Genomic DNA, 18,454 nt, shown 5'->3' with positions numbered 1-18,454 from the left:
TCAATAAGACTGCAACGTGTATCTGAATGTTTACACTGTATGACCACTTTCTTGGAGTAGAAGACTTAATACACATCATCATAGACGTCCAGGGGGAGGGCAAGGGGGGCAGCATCCTTAGAAAATGAATGTCAATCTAAAGTTATATATTTCACACATATATTTTAATTTCAGTCAGTAATTTATGTTAATCAGTGGCGGCGATTAGGGATGCAGTTGCCCCCGGTTTTTGCTATTTTTGCCCTCGCACTATGCTAAACCTTATCTACCTAGGGAAAGTAAACTGTCCTTGCCCCCCACCCCCCAGTTTTGGTACCTGGCTCCCCCAGTTTTGAAAGGTTGCATGCGTGTTTCATGTTTTCCTTATTTTCAGAACCGCACCCCCTAAATTTCTTTCCACACCCCCTCAGCACCCCTAGATGAAGAATTCTGGCGCCGCCGCTGATCATTTCTCATAAGCAAACGCATTAAATATGATAAGCAACATAGGTTTGTGATATGATATGCATTTTGTAATGGAAAAGTTAAGTGATAACCCTGACTGTTGGCATGATATCGTTTCCATAGCATTTTATATCTAGCTATTGCTCTTAGAATTTAAACGGCAGTAAAAATAAATGCCATTTGCAACTGCAAACTGTCAATGGGATTGCATACATTAAGGACAAACGATGTCATATTTCGATTGCTTGTTACATCGAAAGAAGAGTTGGACGAGCAAATAGTTACTGAGAAAAGTTGTTTGCCTTGATTCTCTGTACACACTGTGAAAGTTGGCGGTGTTATCAGACAGCATCCTATGAATATAGGTTCATGAAAATAACAAGTAGAAAAAATCTGCAGTGAAATAAATACGGTTGAAAATCTCTTAAATTATATTCTATTTATTTTCTTGTACGTATTTGCAATATTACACTGTGTCTGTAACAGACGTCTGTTAAAATACCTCAGGCACAACCTATTTTTTTGACAAATAATTCTGTCAACTCTCCTGCTGTGGAGTGGCTTCCTCTAATTTTACTAACAAATCTTAAGTCATTCTGTGACTGGCATAAGGAGGTATATCGTTTGGTTTCGTACCATAGTCATTAAGGAACATATTTTTCTTAATGTAAAGAGGATACATAATTTATCTCTATGAAACTTAATATGAAATATTAATGATGACAATGTCATCCAAGAAGTCATTGATCAATTAAGGGATTCCTATTCGTTTGTCGGATGTGAATTATGTATTTCAACAATAAAATAATACAATTCACACAATATTTTGCAAAATGGTAACCGGTAGGCAAACATTGTCTGTAGTGATGCAAGAGTCTCCCCTTTGAAGCAAATATAATCCGTGGTGGACTAAGGGACCCATGTTTTAATGTTTTAGCAAGTAGGGGAGACCGGGGCACATTGTCACAAGGGGCACGTTGTCACAGTAGCAATTCTGAGAAAAGCCTAAACGTCAGCGAGCTGGTGCTGGTTTCTCTTTTACCTACTAGATATCACTTCCAACTGTACTCGCTTAGAAGTGTGCGGGAAACACGTGGCTCAGTCAGTTGAGCTTTGTATGTTTTCTGTGCTTCAGTGTAAATTTTTTGAGTCCTGGAATTTTCCTACTGTGTGTTCGTGAAAGCGTGAGCGGTAAGTATTTTCGTGTGTGTTGTGTAGGTTAGAAATAGAGCTTCATAATATGGTACTCTGAATGCGCTTAATCTTATTGCTTGGTACAGATATTTTTAAAAAAGAGGAACTACGACGCGTGGGGCAAGTTGTCACAAATAAGACGGGGCATGTTGTCACTGTGACAATGTGCCCCACTGTGTGTTAGTCATGATACAAGTGGTGTATTTCTCTTTTAATAAGTGGCTCTGTTGCTTCGCAGATGGTGAGAACATACAAGAGTAAGACTGAGAGGAATGCCCCGCCCATGGGAGACCTACTGGCTGCAGCAAGAGCCGTGAAAAGAAACGACAACCCCGTATCTATAAGTAAACCTGCCCAAGAATTTCATGTCCACTACAGAACATTGGCGAGATTTTGTGCATGTGTTACAGATAGTGAACTACAGTCCGGGCAATGCTCATTCACATTGTATTACTCAACATGTAACAGAGTATTTGCGCAACATGAGGAAGACTTACTAGTATCATGCCTAAAACAAGCTTCGGACATATATATAGGAATATTTTTGCAATTTATTAACTCTAAAATCACAAGAAAATTGAATGCCACTGGCAAATTTCGTGTGTTGGAAGTGTAGGCCCTATCTTTTGCGAATGTTCTTACTGAAACAGTTTTCTGTAACCTTTAAGTTTGTAGTTTTGCTTCATTAGCTACTCTGTAAGCTAGTGTTGTTTTCATGAAAATGTGATTTACCTACAAAGATTGATGTAACAATATATGTATCTTTTGGGATGAAGAAAATATACAGGCCCACCTACTTTATTTCCTGTTTAACTAGCATAATTTACCATTTAATTTAATTAGCTTTTAAGTCTCTTTTACATGCTAAGTATTTAGTGCTAGTAACATTTTCAGTCTTTTTCTAGGAGTTGCATTAATAATATATGCCTATTTAATGAAACTGCCACTAGAATAGCATGTGACAACTTGCCCCAGATATTGTGACAACTTACCCCGCATATGGGGTACATTGTCACAACTGTATTGACCATAAAGAAGAGTTAATAAGTCCAGTTCAGGATGAGTTACATTGTACAGAGGAACATATGTTGTGCACAAGATAACTAAGTATTTGCATGTAAAAAATTATAATTCTCGGCCTTACGTGAGAGCCACAAAAAATAAAATGTGAAAATTGTGACAAAGTGCCCCGGTCTCCCCTACAAAAAATACAAATTTTTACACAATTCATTAAAGTGTAGATAATACAATATATAACAATTATTATTTAATTAATTTGATTTTCCTTGCATAACACAACACAATGATGTTGTTGGATTCTCGTTAGATTCCTTTGTGCATAAAAATCTTGCATACTGGAAACTATAGGGAAACATTATGAAGCACGATTTATAAAGGGCTCCCTTAATCAGCTCTGCAGAGAGGCTCAAAGCTGCTGGTATATATTAATCGTCTATTAACATTATCGACCTGTAGATACAGTCCTGATTAGACTGTTTATGTTAGTTATACTTTATCTTTGTATTCTTTGGCAGTCCGGAAAGATCATTATCGAAATATTGTTATTTGATGTTGCTCGAACTTTTTTTGTTCGTTGGAGTTTCAAGATATCATCCCTTTCCTGTTACTTATAGCTTTTGGGGGAGGGAGGCAAGTGCCTCTGCCAATGCGACACAGTATATTAAAAAATTGCCCCCTCTGGGATTGACTTCGCACCCCCCCCCCCACTAAAAATTCCTGGCTACGGGCCTGGAGCTCGTACGAAAGGAAATGTTTTGGTTTGATTTGTTGTTTTAAGTCCACTTTATGCACAGTAAAGCTAATCGGGACTGGACCTACAGTTTAAAGTGGGATCCGAACCACTTGTGCCTCCACCGGGTATCGAACCCGGGACCCCTTGATTACAAGGCGACGACGCTGCCACTGCGCCACGGGGAAGACACTGAAAGGAAATGTAATGTGTAAACTGTAAACACACTTACATTTCTCTTCAATTAAACTTCAATAATTTTTATGGCCAAAAATTGCAAACATTTTGTTTGGAAAGATATACAAAATACTAATCATGTTATCATTAAACTGTAAATAAACATGCCAGATGATATTTTGCAAACTATCATTAAGAAAATTGCCAAAATTCAGCTACAATTACAATTACAATTATAAAGTACATCCAGAATTTTTTATTTTCACTGGAAGAAAAGTTACTGAAATTTTTATAGTTTCATAAACACACATGAACAAATATTTCCATAGCAGGTTCATAGCACAGTATCAGAAACAGAAAAAGGTATGTTTACATACGAGTATAGTAAACATTGATCGATTGAAATAATTTTTTTGGGTGTGTCAACACTTAAGTTATTTGCCACATAGGCGTAACTTGATGGGCTCTTGCTCCCTAAATTTTCGACTTTTACAAGTTAAGAATTCTTTTGTTAACGTCCTGGGATCAGAGTAGCTTCTTCTTCTTCTTCTATCCCCTTTTGCCTCATAGCGTCGGGATTGCCTCTATCCACTCCTTCCATCTCTCCCGTTCCTTTGCCGTCCTCTTCATTTCTCTCCTTCCTTTTCCTTTCTTTTGTTCTATTTTTTCTATTCCGTTTTCGAATGTCTTCCGGGGTCTACCTCTTGCTGTTGTTGTTGATTTGTTGTTGATTTAGTTTATTTTACTTCGCGTTTTGTGCCTCTTGGCTAATTTCCGAAGATGGAGATGAGTGATGAAATTGATGAATGGACATTCACAAAGAACCAAGCCCGAGCGGGATTCGAACCCGGGACCCTTGGCGTTGCAGCGCGATGTCATAACCACTCGGCTACAGGATCCGGCTCTACCTCTTGTTCTCCTTCCCTCCGTTCTAGCTTCCATTAATTGTTTTGCTCTTCTATCTTCGCCACATGTCCGAACCGAACCATTTTAATTGTCTTTGTGTCGATTTTTCTTCTATTGGCTTCTGATTTAATTCTTCTCTGATTCTTTCAATACGTACTCTATCTCTTCTTGTATTACCAACTATTCTACGGAAGCATTTCATCTGTACTGCCGCTATTTGTCTTACTTCTTTTCCTCTTACTGGCCAACTTTCACTTCCGTATAGTAAAATTGGTTCCAATACTAACTTATCCACTTGTACTTTAGTTTTGGTGACTATTTCCCTTTTTGCGAAAATGGTCTGGCTTAGTTGGTAGTAGGCATTGTTAGATTTCCTTACTCTATTCATCACTTCCTCTTCTATTCTTCCTGTCTGGTTTATGATTGTTCCCAAGTACTCGTATCTTTCTGTCTGCTTCAGTTCTATTCCATCGCATATTATGTGTATTCCTTTTATTGCCTCTTCCGTTCTTCCTATTCGCATCACTTTGCTTTTATTTGCGTTCTTTTAGCCTTTAGAAATTCTGCCTGTTCTGTAACCGCCTCTTGTAGCTTGTTCTCTGTATCTGCTATATGTATTATGCCATCTGCATATACTAATGCTTGGCAATGTATAGGTCTTATATTCCAATTACCCACTTTTGTTCATGCTGTTATTCTTTTGCATATCTTTAGAACTCCATCCATAAATACCATAAAGAGTAGCGGGCTCAAGCTATCTCCCTGTTTCACCCCTTTCTTCATTTTAAATGTGTCTGATATCTTTCCATTTCAATCTTACTATTCGTTCTACTCTTTTATATGTTGATTTTATTACTCGAGTTTTCCTGGGATTTTTCTTTTCTCTAATATTGCCCATATTTCTTCTCTGTGTACAGAGTCAAAAGCAGCCTTTATATCTAAAGATGCTAAGTTCATCTTTTTTCCTTTAATAAAATGTAACAGTTATTTAGCAAAATAGTCCTAGATGAGATTGGAAACCTTTCGATTCTGCCCCCCCCCCCAAATTTAAGCTCCAAATTCGATTCTGCCCCCCATCCAAGAGTTAGCCCTCATTCTACGCCCATATTTGTACCCGCAACATTGTGAGAGATCCAGCCCCTTATCATAACTAAACTCAACATCTGTGTCCGAGGACTAAAATTTCCTTACACTTAAAAGCTGATGCTGTAAAGGGGCACTCAGCACATATAGAGCCCTAGAGAGGACTACACTGGCAGTAAGTTCAAACGCCAGAGCCTCGTTGGCCTGCAACATAAGAGTTACCGGAGTGTACTACGTGAAGGGAGGTTGACATTTTGGCGCCTTGACAAAAAGTGCCTTACACTCTCATAACACTTTTAGTTCGTTGTACAGAGTGAAGTAATAGCGGCAAATTAACTTACCACTGGAATGTGAAACGATGAAACGACAGTGTTTGAATCTGGGTTGTTAAGGGTCCAGGAACCCATAAATTCTAATGGATTCTATTAGGTTCAACTCCAGGACCGGAACTTTTTTTCTCGCACACTTTAAATCCGGTACAATTTGCGTATTGTTTCATTGAACAAAGGTTCCTAGAACGTATTTAAATTGATCCAGACCGAATTTAAATTCAGCCGGAAAAAAGGTTCCTGGACAGTATTTAAATTTATCCGGAAATAGGTTACTGGACCGAATTGAAGTTCTTTACAGATATAAAAAGTTCTTTACAGTCCAGAACCCATTTACCCTTGTTGATTCTCTCTCCAGGACCAGAATTGAATTTATTTAAAATTCGTGGTACTTTAAGAACCCTGGTTTGAACATGCAGATTTCAAACACCTGAACAAGTTCAATCTCTAGGTTCGAATGTCGAAGAACCACATGGACATTGTGGATATCCTGCTGAATGGGCAGGTCCACGCGTCTTCATATCTCCCAAAGATGAGCGAGGGAAGCATTGTAGCTGTGCTCCTTCTATCTTCCAAACAGTTGAAAGGTATGGGTGGCCGGATGGTAAGATCATCATTACGCCTACACAAGAGCCCAACCCTCCTGGTGAGTCTCTCCCACCAGACAATACGTTCCTTTGTGCCAGCTGCCCTTTCAGATTAGATCCAATTCTAGTTCAGTCCACAATTTACGTGAACCTATTCGCACTGATTTCCAAAACATGTCAAAAAGTGATCTACAGAATGTCCAAAACATATCCTTCCTAAATATCCTATGGATGTCCCCTGGATATTATATGGATATCCAGGGCATATCCAATGGATGTCCATGGACATTCCTGGACATCATCTCGATATCCAGAAGTTCGGCATGAATATCCAGAAGATATCCATTAGTTGGATTGTTAGATAGTAGGCGAATAGAGAATTGGATGACAATATTCGTTATTGAGCGTCTTACAAGGACTGATCCACAAAAGTCAACCAATGGTTAGCGACTCCCTGTATCTTGGGGTAACACAGCTCCCATAATACGGCTTTAGGGTCGGGGACTATGTACAAGAGAAACCCGGACAACGCTTCAGTCAAAATGTTGGTATGCACTAACATCTTTATGAGGTATATCCGTAACTATCAAGGGTTTCTTCCGTTAAGTTATATGTGCACATTTAAATAATATAAAACTATTGAAAACACTTTATAATGTACGTACAATAGCCCAAACATAAGATAAATACCTTGAAAGTTTTGGCGCAAGACAGTTCGATCAGTCCTGGGATTCACTCAACATCCTGGGAAAGGGAAAAGTTGAATGTGTGAGACAATCTTTGCAATTTTCAGTGTATTTGAAGAATATATTTAAAATGTAGCCTCATGTATGTCAAGTGGCCGCGGTGGCTCAGTCGGTAACGCGTCTGACTACCATGCTCAAGGTCCCGGGTTCGATCCCCGGCCGGTTCAAATCCGGGAACTTTTCTAAAAGCGGCCCCGGCGCCCACCCAGCGTCGAATAACATGGTACCTGGGCGAAACCCTGGGGGGTAAAGGCGGTCAGGGGCGTGATGCTGATCACATCACCCCCACTCACGACCGGATCAAGAAAGTGTGGGGCGTTACCCCCACACCCCCTATACGCCTTCATGGCGTGGTGCTATGCACAGGGGAACACTTTACCTTTACCTTTTACCTCATGTATGTCAATTACGAAATAAATACATGCCATAAAAGAGCAGAGAGACTAAAGAAACTTTATTTTTATTTTAGATACCGTGACATAGGAAAACAAAATCCACAGCATAGAATACAGAGAACACACAAATAGCATTTGCAATGTGGCAACAGCATAAATACCAAGTTGAGAGGGAAAAGAAGAAATTGACAAAAGATGACATCAGTACTCCACAGAACTTCCGCCACATTGCTCATGTTGGATTAAGCCGATCGGATAATAATTTTACACTGTGGAATGAGTTACTGCAGGTGAGGATTTTTTTTTTAAAATCAGGATCCAGTAGACTTTGAACCAGTTTCTGTAACTTACCCTCCTCCATCCCCCCTCCCCCCAATATCCTGTGTTTGAAGAACCTCACTGATAGATAGATACGGATAGATAGATTTATTTACCTTTAGAATGTGTACATTTATAGATTACATTTGACTACCATGCTAAAGGTCCAGGGTTCGATCCCCGGCCGGTTCAAATCCGGGAACTTTTCTAACGTTGGAAGCGGCCCCGGCCGGAGCCTCCGAGATACTTGTATACTTATCTACGGGCCGCAACCTGATGACGTCAAAAGATTAGTCGTGCGTTTTGGCGAAATACATGTATTTGAATGAGAGATTTGTACGATAAAGAGCTCCTGTAAATCTATTCATTTCAGAGTAAGAACAATAATTGTATCCAAACTAAACATAGTTGTCTCCTGATCAGTTACAAGTAAATTTATGCGTTTGTATATAGTACAACATTTAATTAGATGTTAGTTAAAAAAGTCTGTATTCAATCGTGCGAGATGTACGACATTTAGGAATTTTTGAACATAGCTGAATGGTAATATTAATTACATGAATGCCGACTTTGTAACTATTATATTACTTTATTTAACACGATAAAATGTTGATTGTTATTTATCTGTCCGTTTTATTACTCATACGTTGTCTGAAATTGTGCAGTTTAAAAGTGCAAGAGTCACGTCTTTAACAATTTTCTTTCCAGTCACAGTAAAGGATATTCACTTATTTCTTCATGCTATGTTCCAGTTTACAAGAATTATGTGCTTGATATACTACATGACGTTGTTGCTGTTAGTTTTGTATTAGCAACTAGTAGAGGTAAAGGTGGTATTATGAGCCCCCATTTTGTTTTGTATTTTTTTAAATTTTATTTTTAACTTTTTTGTTCAGATTCTTATGATAACTTTAACTACAACATTTCATACAACTATTGTTAAAATAAAAACCAATTTGAGAAACTTTAAGGATATGAAAAAAAATAAAATACAAAACAAGTCATTTTGTGGAAAAAAAGTTTTGTGCTGGTAATATGAGCCCCTAGGAAAAAATAATAGAATAACTGGTTTAGAAAAGTATATGACAAATTAAATCATACAAACAACATTTTATTCATTACAAAACCTTAAAAAAATATTATGATGTGAAATATCATAAAAGAGTTCTTAACAAAATCATTGAAAAAATCATTACAAGACCAATGGAAAGGGTCATTAAGAAACCATTTAAAAAGTTTTATTTTGTTTTTTGTAATGTCTATTTACAAAAGTCGCAAATGTAAATATCCTTCTCGCATCCAGCCCAGTCGTTGTGTGCCCACATTTCACAGATGAGACATTGCACCCACAGTTCTCCTCGGTTATCATCCGAAAATAGACCCTCGCAGAACAGACAAACTGCTTCTTCATCACCGGGATATTCCATTCCGATTGGTGTTTCTAAGACAGATTCCCCAGAATCGATATCTGATTCACAGTATTCCTTATCTGAATCTTGATGAAGCTTCGGTTTCACTGCATGCTTTGTTTTAAGTTCTGTTTCTTCAGTAGGCTGTTGATCATCTCTTTTCTTTTTATCCTTCAGTTGTCTCTTCCCTTCAGCTGAGTCTGACTTCTTTCTTTTTTCTCCAGTAGCCAACAGAGCATCTTTGTACGGAGACGATGTAATCAAAGCTGCCTTGGAGGGTTTAGGACCTTTGTTAGTCACTTTCCTCTTTGGTTCGGGAACAGGCCAGATATCTTTTGGAGACACAGTGTGTCCGGGAATCTTCTTCTCCTTATCTTTACACAGACCGGAAGGCCCTGCCCATGCCAAATCTTCAGCAGCTGGTTGGAATCTTGTTACTTGCACATTCTCCAAAACTGGTGAACTTGCAGTTCCAGCGCCGTTTGATTCTACACTTTTCGTCGCAGATGCATTTTGATTATCTTCTTGTGGAGGAGTTTCGGTACCTGTGTTTTGTCCTCTTACTGCATTGTTGGAGGATTTAGGTATTTTCCCTTTGCCTTTTCGCAGGGTTTCCAAATCCAGTACCTCTTGAGAGGAAGGTGCAAAGTCCACAGCAGAAAAAACATTCCGGTTACACGGATATAATCCTGTAACCTGAAACCCATTCACAGCAATGGATCCGGTCTGGCAAGTCAAATAAGCCTTTCCCAATAGTTCGGCAATATCATAGGGCCCAACAGGTCTCTCACTGTGAAGCATCCACTTGCGTATGTTTTCATGTTTTCACTGTAGTGATGTTTCAAAGCGCCAAGAAATGTTTTGTCAAGAGGCTGCAGTTTATGCGATGTGTGTGGGGGTAAACTTACAATGGATATGCCAGTTTCTCGGGCAAGATTCACAATGTCAATGTTTTTGGTGTGGGAGTTGTGGCCATCTAGAATAAGGAGCACAGGGTCATTTTTTGAGGGTTTAGTTTTGTCAATAAAGTGCGTTAGCCAGTCTGTGAAAATATTTGCTTGTATCCAACCGGACGGATGACATCTACCAATTGCCCCCGGTGGAGCGCCTTTCATGAGAAGCTCAGACATATTTTTCCTGGGAAAAATGAAGATAGGAGGTACAAAAGTTCCCCCTGCACTCATGCAGCAGACTACTGTCACGAGAGAGCCCCGTTCAGCAGAACTTAGAGCTCCCACTTGTCTTTTTCCTCTCAACCCAATGATTCGAGGGATCCTGCTTTGAACGACTGATATTCCTGTCTCGTCGACATTAAATACTCTATCTGCCGGGTAGTTGTGTTTGGCGTACTCGGTTTCCAGGATATCAAAGAAATTGTCGACTGCCTCTTTGTTAAAGCCATTTGCTCTTGGGAACGATGCCGCAGCAGGTTTCAAAATAGATAAAACATTGTTATGGCGATTCATGAAGTGGTCGAACCAAGCTCTACCAGCTAACCCCTCTTCTGTGAATGGGTGATTAATTCCATTTCTTTCACACAGTTGGTAAGCTACTCTGCGAACATCTTGTCTGGTAAGACCATAGAATTTACTTTCCATGATAAGTAAATACTCGACTAATTCACTTTCCAGCTCCTCGCCCATTATAGGTTTTCTCCCTAATTTTGTTAAAGCTGCTTCTTCCGGTGGTTTGTCAACTCGAACAAGTCTTTGAAGAGTAGGTCTTGGAACAAGAAACATTTTTGATGCCTTTTTCAATCCCATATCTTTGTTTGTTACAGCCTTGATCGCCTTAACCATATCTTCAGTATTCCAGTTTTTTCTTTTGGTCTTGTTTTTTGGACCTAGCACTTTTCGTGGCATCTGAAAAGACAAAGTTGAAAACACTCCTGTAGTGTATATAATATGAGCCCCTTAAAATTTGGGGGCTCATATACCAAGCACGATGGGGGCTCATTTTACAACCCTCGCCATATTGGAATTGAAACACGCATAACGAATCTTTGTTACTTGCAAAATTACATAGTATCTACACAAAAACAATCTTTTAAACATGCTTTATCCAATGCAATAATGCACTAGGATGAGTTTAAATGAATAAGTACTGCAATTAAAAGCAAAATACTTACCTTTCAAAGTTTTTCAGATCGAGAAAACAAAAAGAACACGTTCACTCATAAACTATCAGCTGCAACTGAACGAGAACTCTCTGGCGGCAAAAGGCGTTACTAAATTAGCAGTTCAAATCATCGCCACCAGGCTGAGGCCACTCCATGAACAGATATTGGGGGGGGCTCATAATATATGAATGGCTCATAATACCACCTTTACCTCTACAAATATATTATTTGTTTTCAGAAAGAAAATACAGAAATCTACTTACGAATTGGTATATATTACACTATATCCCATAATACATAATTAGAACAGTAACAGTGATAATGAAATGTCTTTCTTCTTATCAAAGATTTTTATCATTAATACAACTTAATTGTGAATGTTATAAAAAGATGACAGTCACAATAACCTCCCCTCCTGGGGTGAAGAAAATATAGACATCATACTTTGGTGGCTTAAAAAGATACAAGATCTTAAATACACATCGAACAGTTACATAACTTTAAAATATTCAAAGAATGACAATCAATTCGAAACTACGTTGTTACCCTTGCCCACCTATTTGTTAACATTCAACAACAACTAGTGTTTCTTCTCCAATGAACAGTGGAAGGGTTTGATATTTTGTAAATTGTGTCTACACTTTATCTGTTGTGCATCTAAAGACACCAAGTTCACGAAATTGTTCTTCACTCCCTCCACCAAAAATGGCCCCACATAAGTCATAAAATTTATGGATAGTTTTGTTCAAGGCAGAACTTCTTGCATGATTCCTAACCATAACCAAATCACCTTGAACAATTGTAGGGGTTTCTGCGTTTGAATGAGTCTTCTTTCTAGATTTTGAACGTTTAGTTGTTTCAATTAACTGAATATATTTAGCTGTCCAAGACAATTCGTTCATCTCTTCTGGCCAGTCAATAACAGAAGTTATTTTATCCCGAACTTCCTCCCGTAGAAAAATTTCAGCCGGAGTGAAACCAACAACCTCGTTATATGAGTAATTTAGTAATTTTATAACATTTGTTAAAACTTTGGACCAAGATCTGTGGTTGGTTTTACAAAAGAATCTAAGCAAACGAATGATCTCTTTATTATATCTCTCAATTGGATTCGCATGAGGCGAATATGGTGAAGTGAGAATATGCTTTACACCAATTGACTTCAAAAATTTTTCCCATTCACTGGATTTAAATTGTGATCCATTATCCGTTAACATAACTGTACACATAGGATAATGATGGAAATAACCTAAGTTAATTCTGTTGATAATTTCTCGAGTTGTTGCCTTCCTGAGAGGATACGCCATAACATATTTGCTGGTTAATTCTACAATAGTCAGAATATGTTGATATCCTTGAGATAATGGCAATGGACCAATCAAGTCTAAAGATAAGAACTGATGTAATTTGAAAGAAATCACGTGAAGCTCCTCATTGGTAATATGTTGTGTTTTGTTTCGTCCTTGCACATTCCACACAATCACTTAAATATGACTTGACACTTCCTCTCAACTTAGGCCAGAAATAGAATTTAGAACACTTCTTATAAAGCTTAGAAAACCCAAAATGGCCAGCCAAATCATGTTGTTCATGCAAAACTATCGACGACATCGGATCTTAAGAAAACTCCCGTTCTTAAGTTGTAAGAATGTTGCTTCCGATCCATTATTTAAAGTAATCAGAAGAAAACTTTCATACTATACCGCGTGAGGCACCTAAAAGTACCACCTGAAATAGCGAAGAAACCAGAAACAGTAGCGATGTGAGGTTTGCGGGAAACAATAATATCAAATGGGGCTCGTAAATCGGAGGTATGGGGTGGGTCGAAAAATATCGACAAATGGGGCATCTGGAGCAAAGTCATATATTTTTAAATGGAACGATATACAATAACATGCATAATATAAAAGAGCACACGCAGAGAAACACAACGCCGTTGGTCTCATACATCTACTGCACATAGGAACGAAGATATGGCCATGTGAAAATATGTAAACAAACTAACAAGTGGCCCACTTGACCGTCAGTACCACGGCATGTACAAGTATGAGATGTCGGAAGCCATTGGACAAGATGAAGACAGAACGTGTTAAAGGAAGAAAAAATACAGTAGACATCGTCAGCACCATGTATTTGACAGTGTTACAGCATAATGAAAATGACCATGACAGTATGTCGAAGAACCACTGCGTAAGAAGCGCAAACCTGTCAAAGTGTGTGTTCAAAGTGGTGGCCGTCAGCTGCGATACAGGCAACGAGACGCCCACGCAAAGATCGTTGCACAGAATGTAGCATCTCGTAGGGAATGTCCCTACAGGCCGCAGTAATGCGGTGTTGCATATCCTCTGGAGTTGTTGGCACATCCTGGTAGACAATGTCCTTCAGCTTTCCCCCACAGGAAAAAGTCTAACGGTGACAAATCTGGGGAACGAGCTGGCCATTTGACAGGCTCTCCACGTCCAATCCAACGATTTGGAAATGTATTTTCCACACATGCTGTAGCGCGTCTTGCACTGTGAGCTGGGCACCCGTCATGTTGGTACCACATTTCCCTCCTTGTCTGAAGTGGTATGTCCTCCAATAGTACAGGCAGTTCATGTTGTAAAAACTGTATGTATCGGTCAGCATTCAGTGTCCCTTGTATAAAAAAAAGGGCCAATGAGATGTTCACCCACTATACCACACCACACGTTCACACTCCATGGGCGCTGGCGTTCCACTTGGCGAAGCCAATGTGGATTTGTCACCGACCAATAGTGCATGTTCCTTAGGTTGACATTTCCATGATTGGTAAAAGTTGCCTCGTCAGTGAAGAGGATACGTGACAAATCGGGTGTGTCGTGTCGTAACATCCATGTGCAAAACCGAACACGGTCCACAAAATCATTCCCGTGAAGTTCCTGATGGAGGGAGATATGATATGGGTGAAACTTGTGTGTGTGCAGAATGCGCAATACACTTCGCTGACTCATCCCAGTATCCCTGGCAATTTCACGGGAGCTAACGTGCGGATTCACAGCAACAGCGGCGAGAACATTTGTTGCACCTGCCTCACCTGTAGTTGACTTGTTCCGCACACGTGCTCGTGGTGTTACACTTCCGGTGTCTCTTGATGTAATAAATAATTTACCAAACGGACGTCGAGATGGCTGTCGTCTGTCCGGATATCTCTCTGCGTACACACGGTAGGCTTCTGAGGCATTCTTTCGGCATTCCCCATAAATCAGGATCATGTCCGCTTTTTCTATGTTTGTGAACACCATAATCTTCGCTCTTACCACTACGACTGCTTGCTATGAACTAACACGATCTCGTGGACCTGCTATCAAAACTTGCTCTGCGTAAAGGCAGTTCTGTCAGGCACCTGAGAAGTCTTACATGCCGTGGTACTGACGGTCAAGTGGGCCACTTGTTAGTTTGTTTACATATTTTCACATGGCCATATCTTTGTTCCTATGTGCAGTAGATGCATGAGACCAACGGCGTTGTGTTTCTCTGCGTGTGCTCTTTTATATTATGCATGTTATTGTATATCGTTCCGTTTAAAAAAATATGACTTTGCTCCAGATGCCCCATTTGTCGATATTTTTCGACCCACCCCTTACCTCCGATTTACGAGCCCCATTTGATATTATTGTTTCCCGCAAACCTCACATCGCTACTGTTTCTGGTTTCTTCGCTATTTCAGGTGGTACTTTTAGGTGCCTCACGCGGTATATTCACGAATCCTGGCTGAAGGTCGCCATAATTGTTACTGTTAGTTTTGTATTAGCAACTAGTACAAATATATTATTTGTTTTAAGAAAGAAAATACAGAAATCTACTTACGAATTGGTATATATTACACTATATCCCATAATACATAATTAGAACAGTAACAGTGATAATGAAATGTCTTTCTTCTTATCAAAGATGTTTATCATTAATACAACTTAATTGTGAATGTTATAAAAAGATAAAACTGAGGTCAATACAGTCTTTTGAACTCGAGTCGTTACATGTAATTTCTGCGTACTATATTAATTTTGTGAATTTTGGATGTTTAATATATTTTTCGTATTATTAAAGACCAATGGAAATATGACAACTGACAGGGAAACACTGGACGGTGAAGATAGAAACTGCATTGAAGCAGACGAGCTAAGAACATCACATTTTGTCTCGTCTAATGAACGACATTCTCGGAGAAATCTGGAAAGGCACAGCCTACCCGCCCCTCCTCCTCCTCCGCCTTCCCCGCTAAAGCAGCCAAGCAGTTCCTCATCAACTCACAACATAAGTACACTAGCTTCAACTTCAGACGACGAAGCGAACTCACTACCTTCTTCGCCGCTGAATTTTCTTCAAACAGGTTCAGAAGACATATCTGGACATCCTGAATCATGTTCTTGCTCAAATGGTTGCTCAGACATTTGTGGACGGCAACACGCTCTTCATGCCTATTCTGCTGCCAGCACAGCAAAACCTGAAGAAGAAGCAGTCGATTCAAGTATGTGTAAACCTGTACATGCTTCTCCAGCACCAGAGGTTTCTGTATCTACTCAACCTGATGTACGAAGTCAGTCGATAGACATATCTGACAGAGCATCGGAAAACAGAAGCACTACTACGTTCCGTCGGGCAGCTCCACCACCACCCACACCAATGACCAAAGCTACATTAATGGATGACGCACCTGGAACAACAATATCTCCAAGTCCTAAAGCAAAAGGACCGCTTCCCCCATGTCCGATCGAACCTAACAGGAATCCTTATTCCAAAAGCCGAGCTCTAACTTCAGCTTCAGAGCAACACGCTCTTCATGCCGATTCTTCTGACAGCACAGCAAAACCTGAAGAAGAACCAGTCGTTTCAAGTATCTCTAAACCTGTACATGCTTCTTCAGCACCAGAGGTTTCTGTATCTACTCAACCTGATATACGAAGTCAGTCCAGAGACATATCTGAAGGAGCATCGGAAAACAAAAGCACTACTACGTTGCGTCGGGCAGCTCCACCAACACCCACACCAGTGACCAAAGCTACATTAATGGATCACGCACCTGGAACAACAATACCTCCAATTCCTAAAGCAAAAGGACCACTACCTCCTTGTCCGATCGGACCTTACAGGTCTCCTTATTCTAAACCTCGAGCTCTAACTTCAGCTTCCGATGATTCAGAACAGTCTTCAACAGATCAGAGCTCTCTCAAAACAGTTGGGACCTCGGAACCAACAGAAAATCTCCATCATAAAGATCCATCAGCCATGTCTGTGTCATCGATATTTAAGCCCCAGAGGCAAAACCCTCTCAAACGTCCTGCTCCACCTCCACCCTCACAAGTCTCTCAGTTAAGTTTGGACCTTCCGGATGGAGACTCTGCAGTAGGACCAAAGGACACAACACTTAAAGGTAACTAGTCTATCTCTCTCGTTTCCTTTCAAGATGAAATTTCATACAGTACCAAAAGTTGATTGTAGAATATCACTGTAGATCTCAAATGAGTGATATAGGTGTATAATCTGTGCATAAACATGATTTTTACAGTGCCTTCGTTTAAATATTGCGCGCGGTGATCTATGTGATACACGTAACCCATCAACTCAAGCGAACATTGCATTTGTTAGCTTTCAAGTCGAGGTTTCGTAAAGTTTATCTTTGGTAAACACACAGCGGAAAACTTCAATACAGCTATCTCTGATCAACATGTTATCTAGATCAGATCCCGTCGGAACGTGGCCGTGAATGTCAGTGTTTACTTTCATACAGACGGATATGTCATGTTAAAGAAGGGTTTATATTAGCTTCTGTTTAGTTTGCTCAAGGTAACAAGTGCTAAATCGATAAGTATTGAGTGTTGAAAAGTATTATTAGTGTTATTATAAAGCCGCAACATAAGTATAAAATAATATTTATGTATCATTGTTGTGAATATAAATCCGTGCAGAAGCGTAAGGAACGATTATTAAAGAAACTTTGTCAAGAGATGGAGAAATGGTGTGGCAGTACAAGGACAACATTTCCAATATCTTCACTGGCAAAAGCGCATGATTACTTTTGTAATTCTAAAACACTTTAATTAAAATAGATAAAATAAATTTATGGGCTTGAATTGAGGTGTTACATGCATCCAATTTCGCAGGCAAGCAGACTTGCCGAATCGAATTTAAATCTACAATTTCGGAACAATTGGCAAGAGTGTAGTGCACACGCGGGCGCTTGATTTAATTACAAATTTATCGATGATAAATAAGGCTACGAAAACCTTGAAACATCAATGTTCACACAAAATTAAACTTCCTTCAAATTAGAAAATCCCACTCCTTCCTCACTCAAGAAAGTCGACACTTGTCTCCATTGTTGCTGCTTTTCTGCACACACCAGATGAACTGCACTGACAGTCTCGCTTATCAAAAACCACGAACAAAAGCCACCTGCCTAGCAGTAGGAGAGCCGAATACAGTGCATACCAATAATGCATCTTCACTTATTTTTTTCTTAAATCTATTATTTAACGATCTCAATACCAACATGTATTATTGTGTGTGCTCGGTCCCCTCGGGCCCATATAAGTTGGCGCCACTCATAATGATGAACTTAATAATATCAGCAAATATATAAAACGTAATAGCCAGAAATGAAACCAGGCGTAAGCCATAATAATGTTCGAAGGTTAATACAGATGCGTGAAATAATTTGTTATAGAATATCAGTTAAGCATGGTTAATTACAACCAAGACAATCACAGATAAGTTACATTTTCATAAATGACATACATATGATAAACAATATATGTAACATGATAAGAAGAGAGCTTAATGTCGTTAATAATGTCAATAGCGGGGGTTGGTGGGGGTCATAACCCTCCCCTTGGGCCCAGTAAAAAAAAAGAGAACGCCAAAGGCAGGAGAAGATGGCAAACGGAGGGCTGACTACTAATAAGAAGAATACGTGACCCCTCCCCCACCCCATCCTTTCGTAAGTCCTGGGCTGCCACTGACGTTAGGTTTAAAATAA

The 18,454-nt window shown here is 39.5% G+C and overlaps 1 protein-coding gene across 2 annotated transcripts in view; it reads left to right on the top strand.

Annotated features, from left to right (window-relative positions):
• LOC145996591 (uncharacterized) overlaps window positions 1-18,454 on the top strand; it is a 33,911-nt gene that overhangs the window by 7,237 nt on the left and 8,220 nt on the right. The window contains exons 2-4 of one of the 2 annotated variants that reach the window (XM_083133139.1): window positions 1,877-1,972; window positions 7,686-7,901; window positions 15,526-16,849. In XM_083133139.1, the coding sequence (XP_082989265.1) occupies window positions 7,752-7,901; window positions 15,526-16,849 (1,474 nt within the window). In that variant the 5' untranslated portion in view covers window positions 1,877-1,972; window positions 7,686-7,751. The remainder of the gene's footprint in view (window positions 1-1,876; window positions 1,973-7,685; window positions 7,902-15,525; window positions 16,850-18,454) is intronic. The other variant, XM_083133138.1, reaches the window with a different exon arrangement.

The sequence above is a fragment of the Lepisma saccharinum genome, chromosome 12 (genome assembly GCF_977018435.1).
Source record: "Lepisma saccharinum chromosome 12, izLepSacc3.1, whole genome shotgun sequence".
Taxonomy (NCBI): Eukaryota; Metazoa; Arthropoda; class Insecta; order Zygentoma; family Lepismatidae; genus Lepisma; species Lepisma saccharinum.
This window is presented reverse-complemented; position numbering and strand designations above follow the sequence as displayed.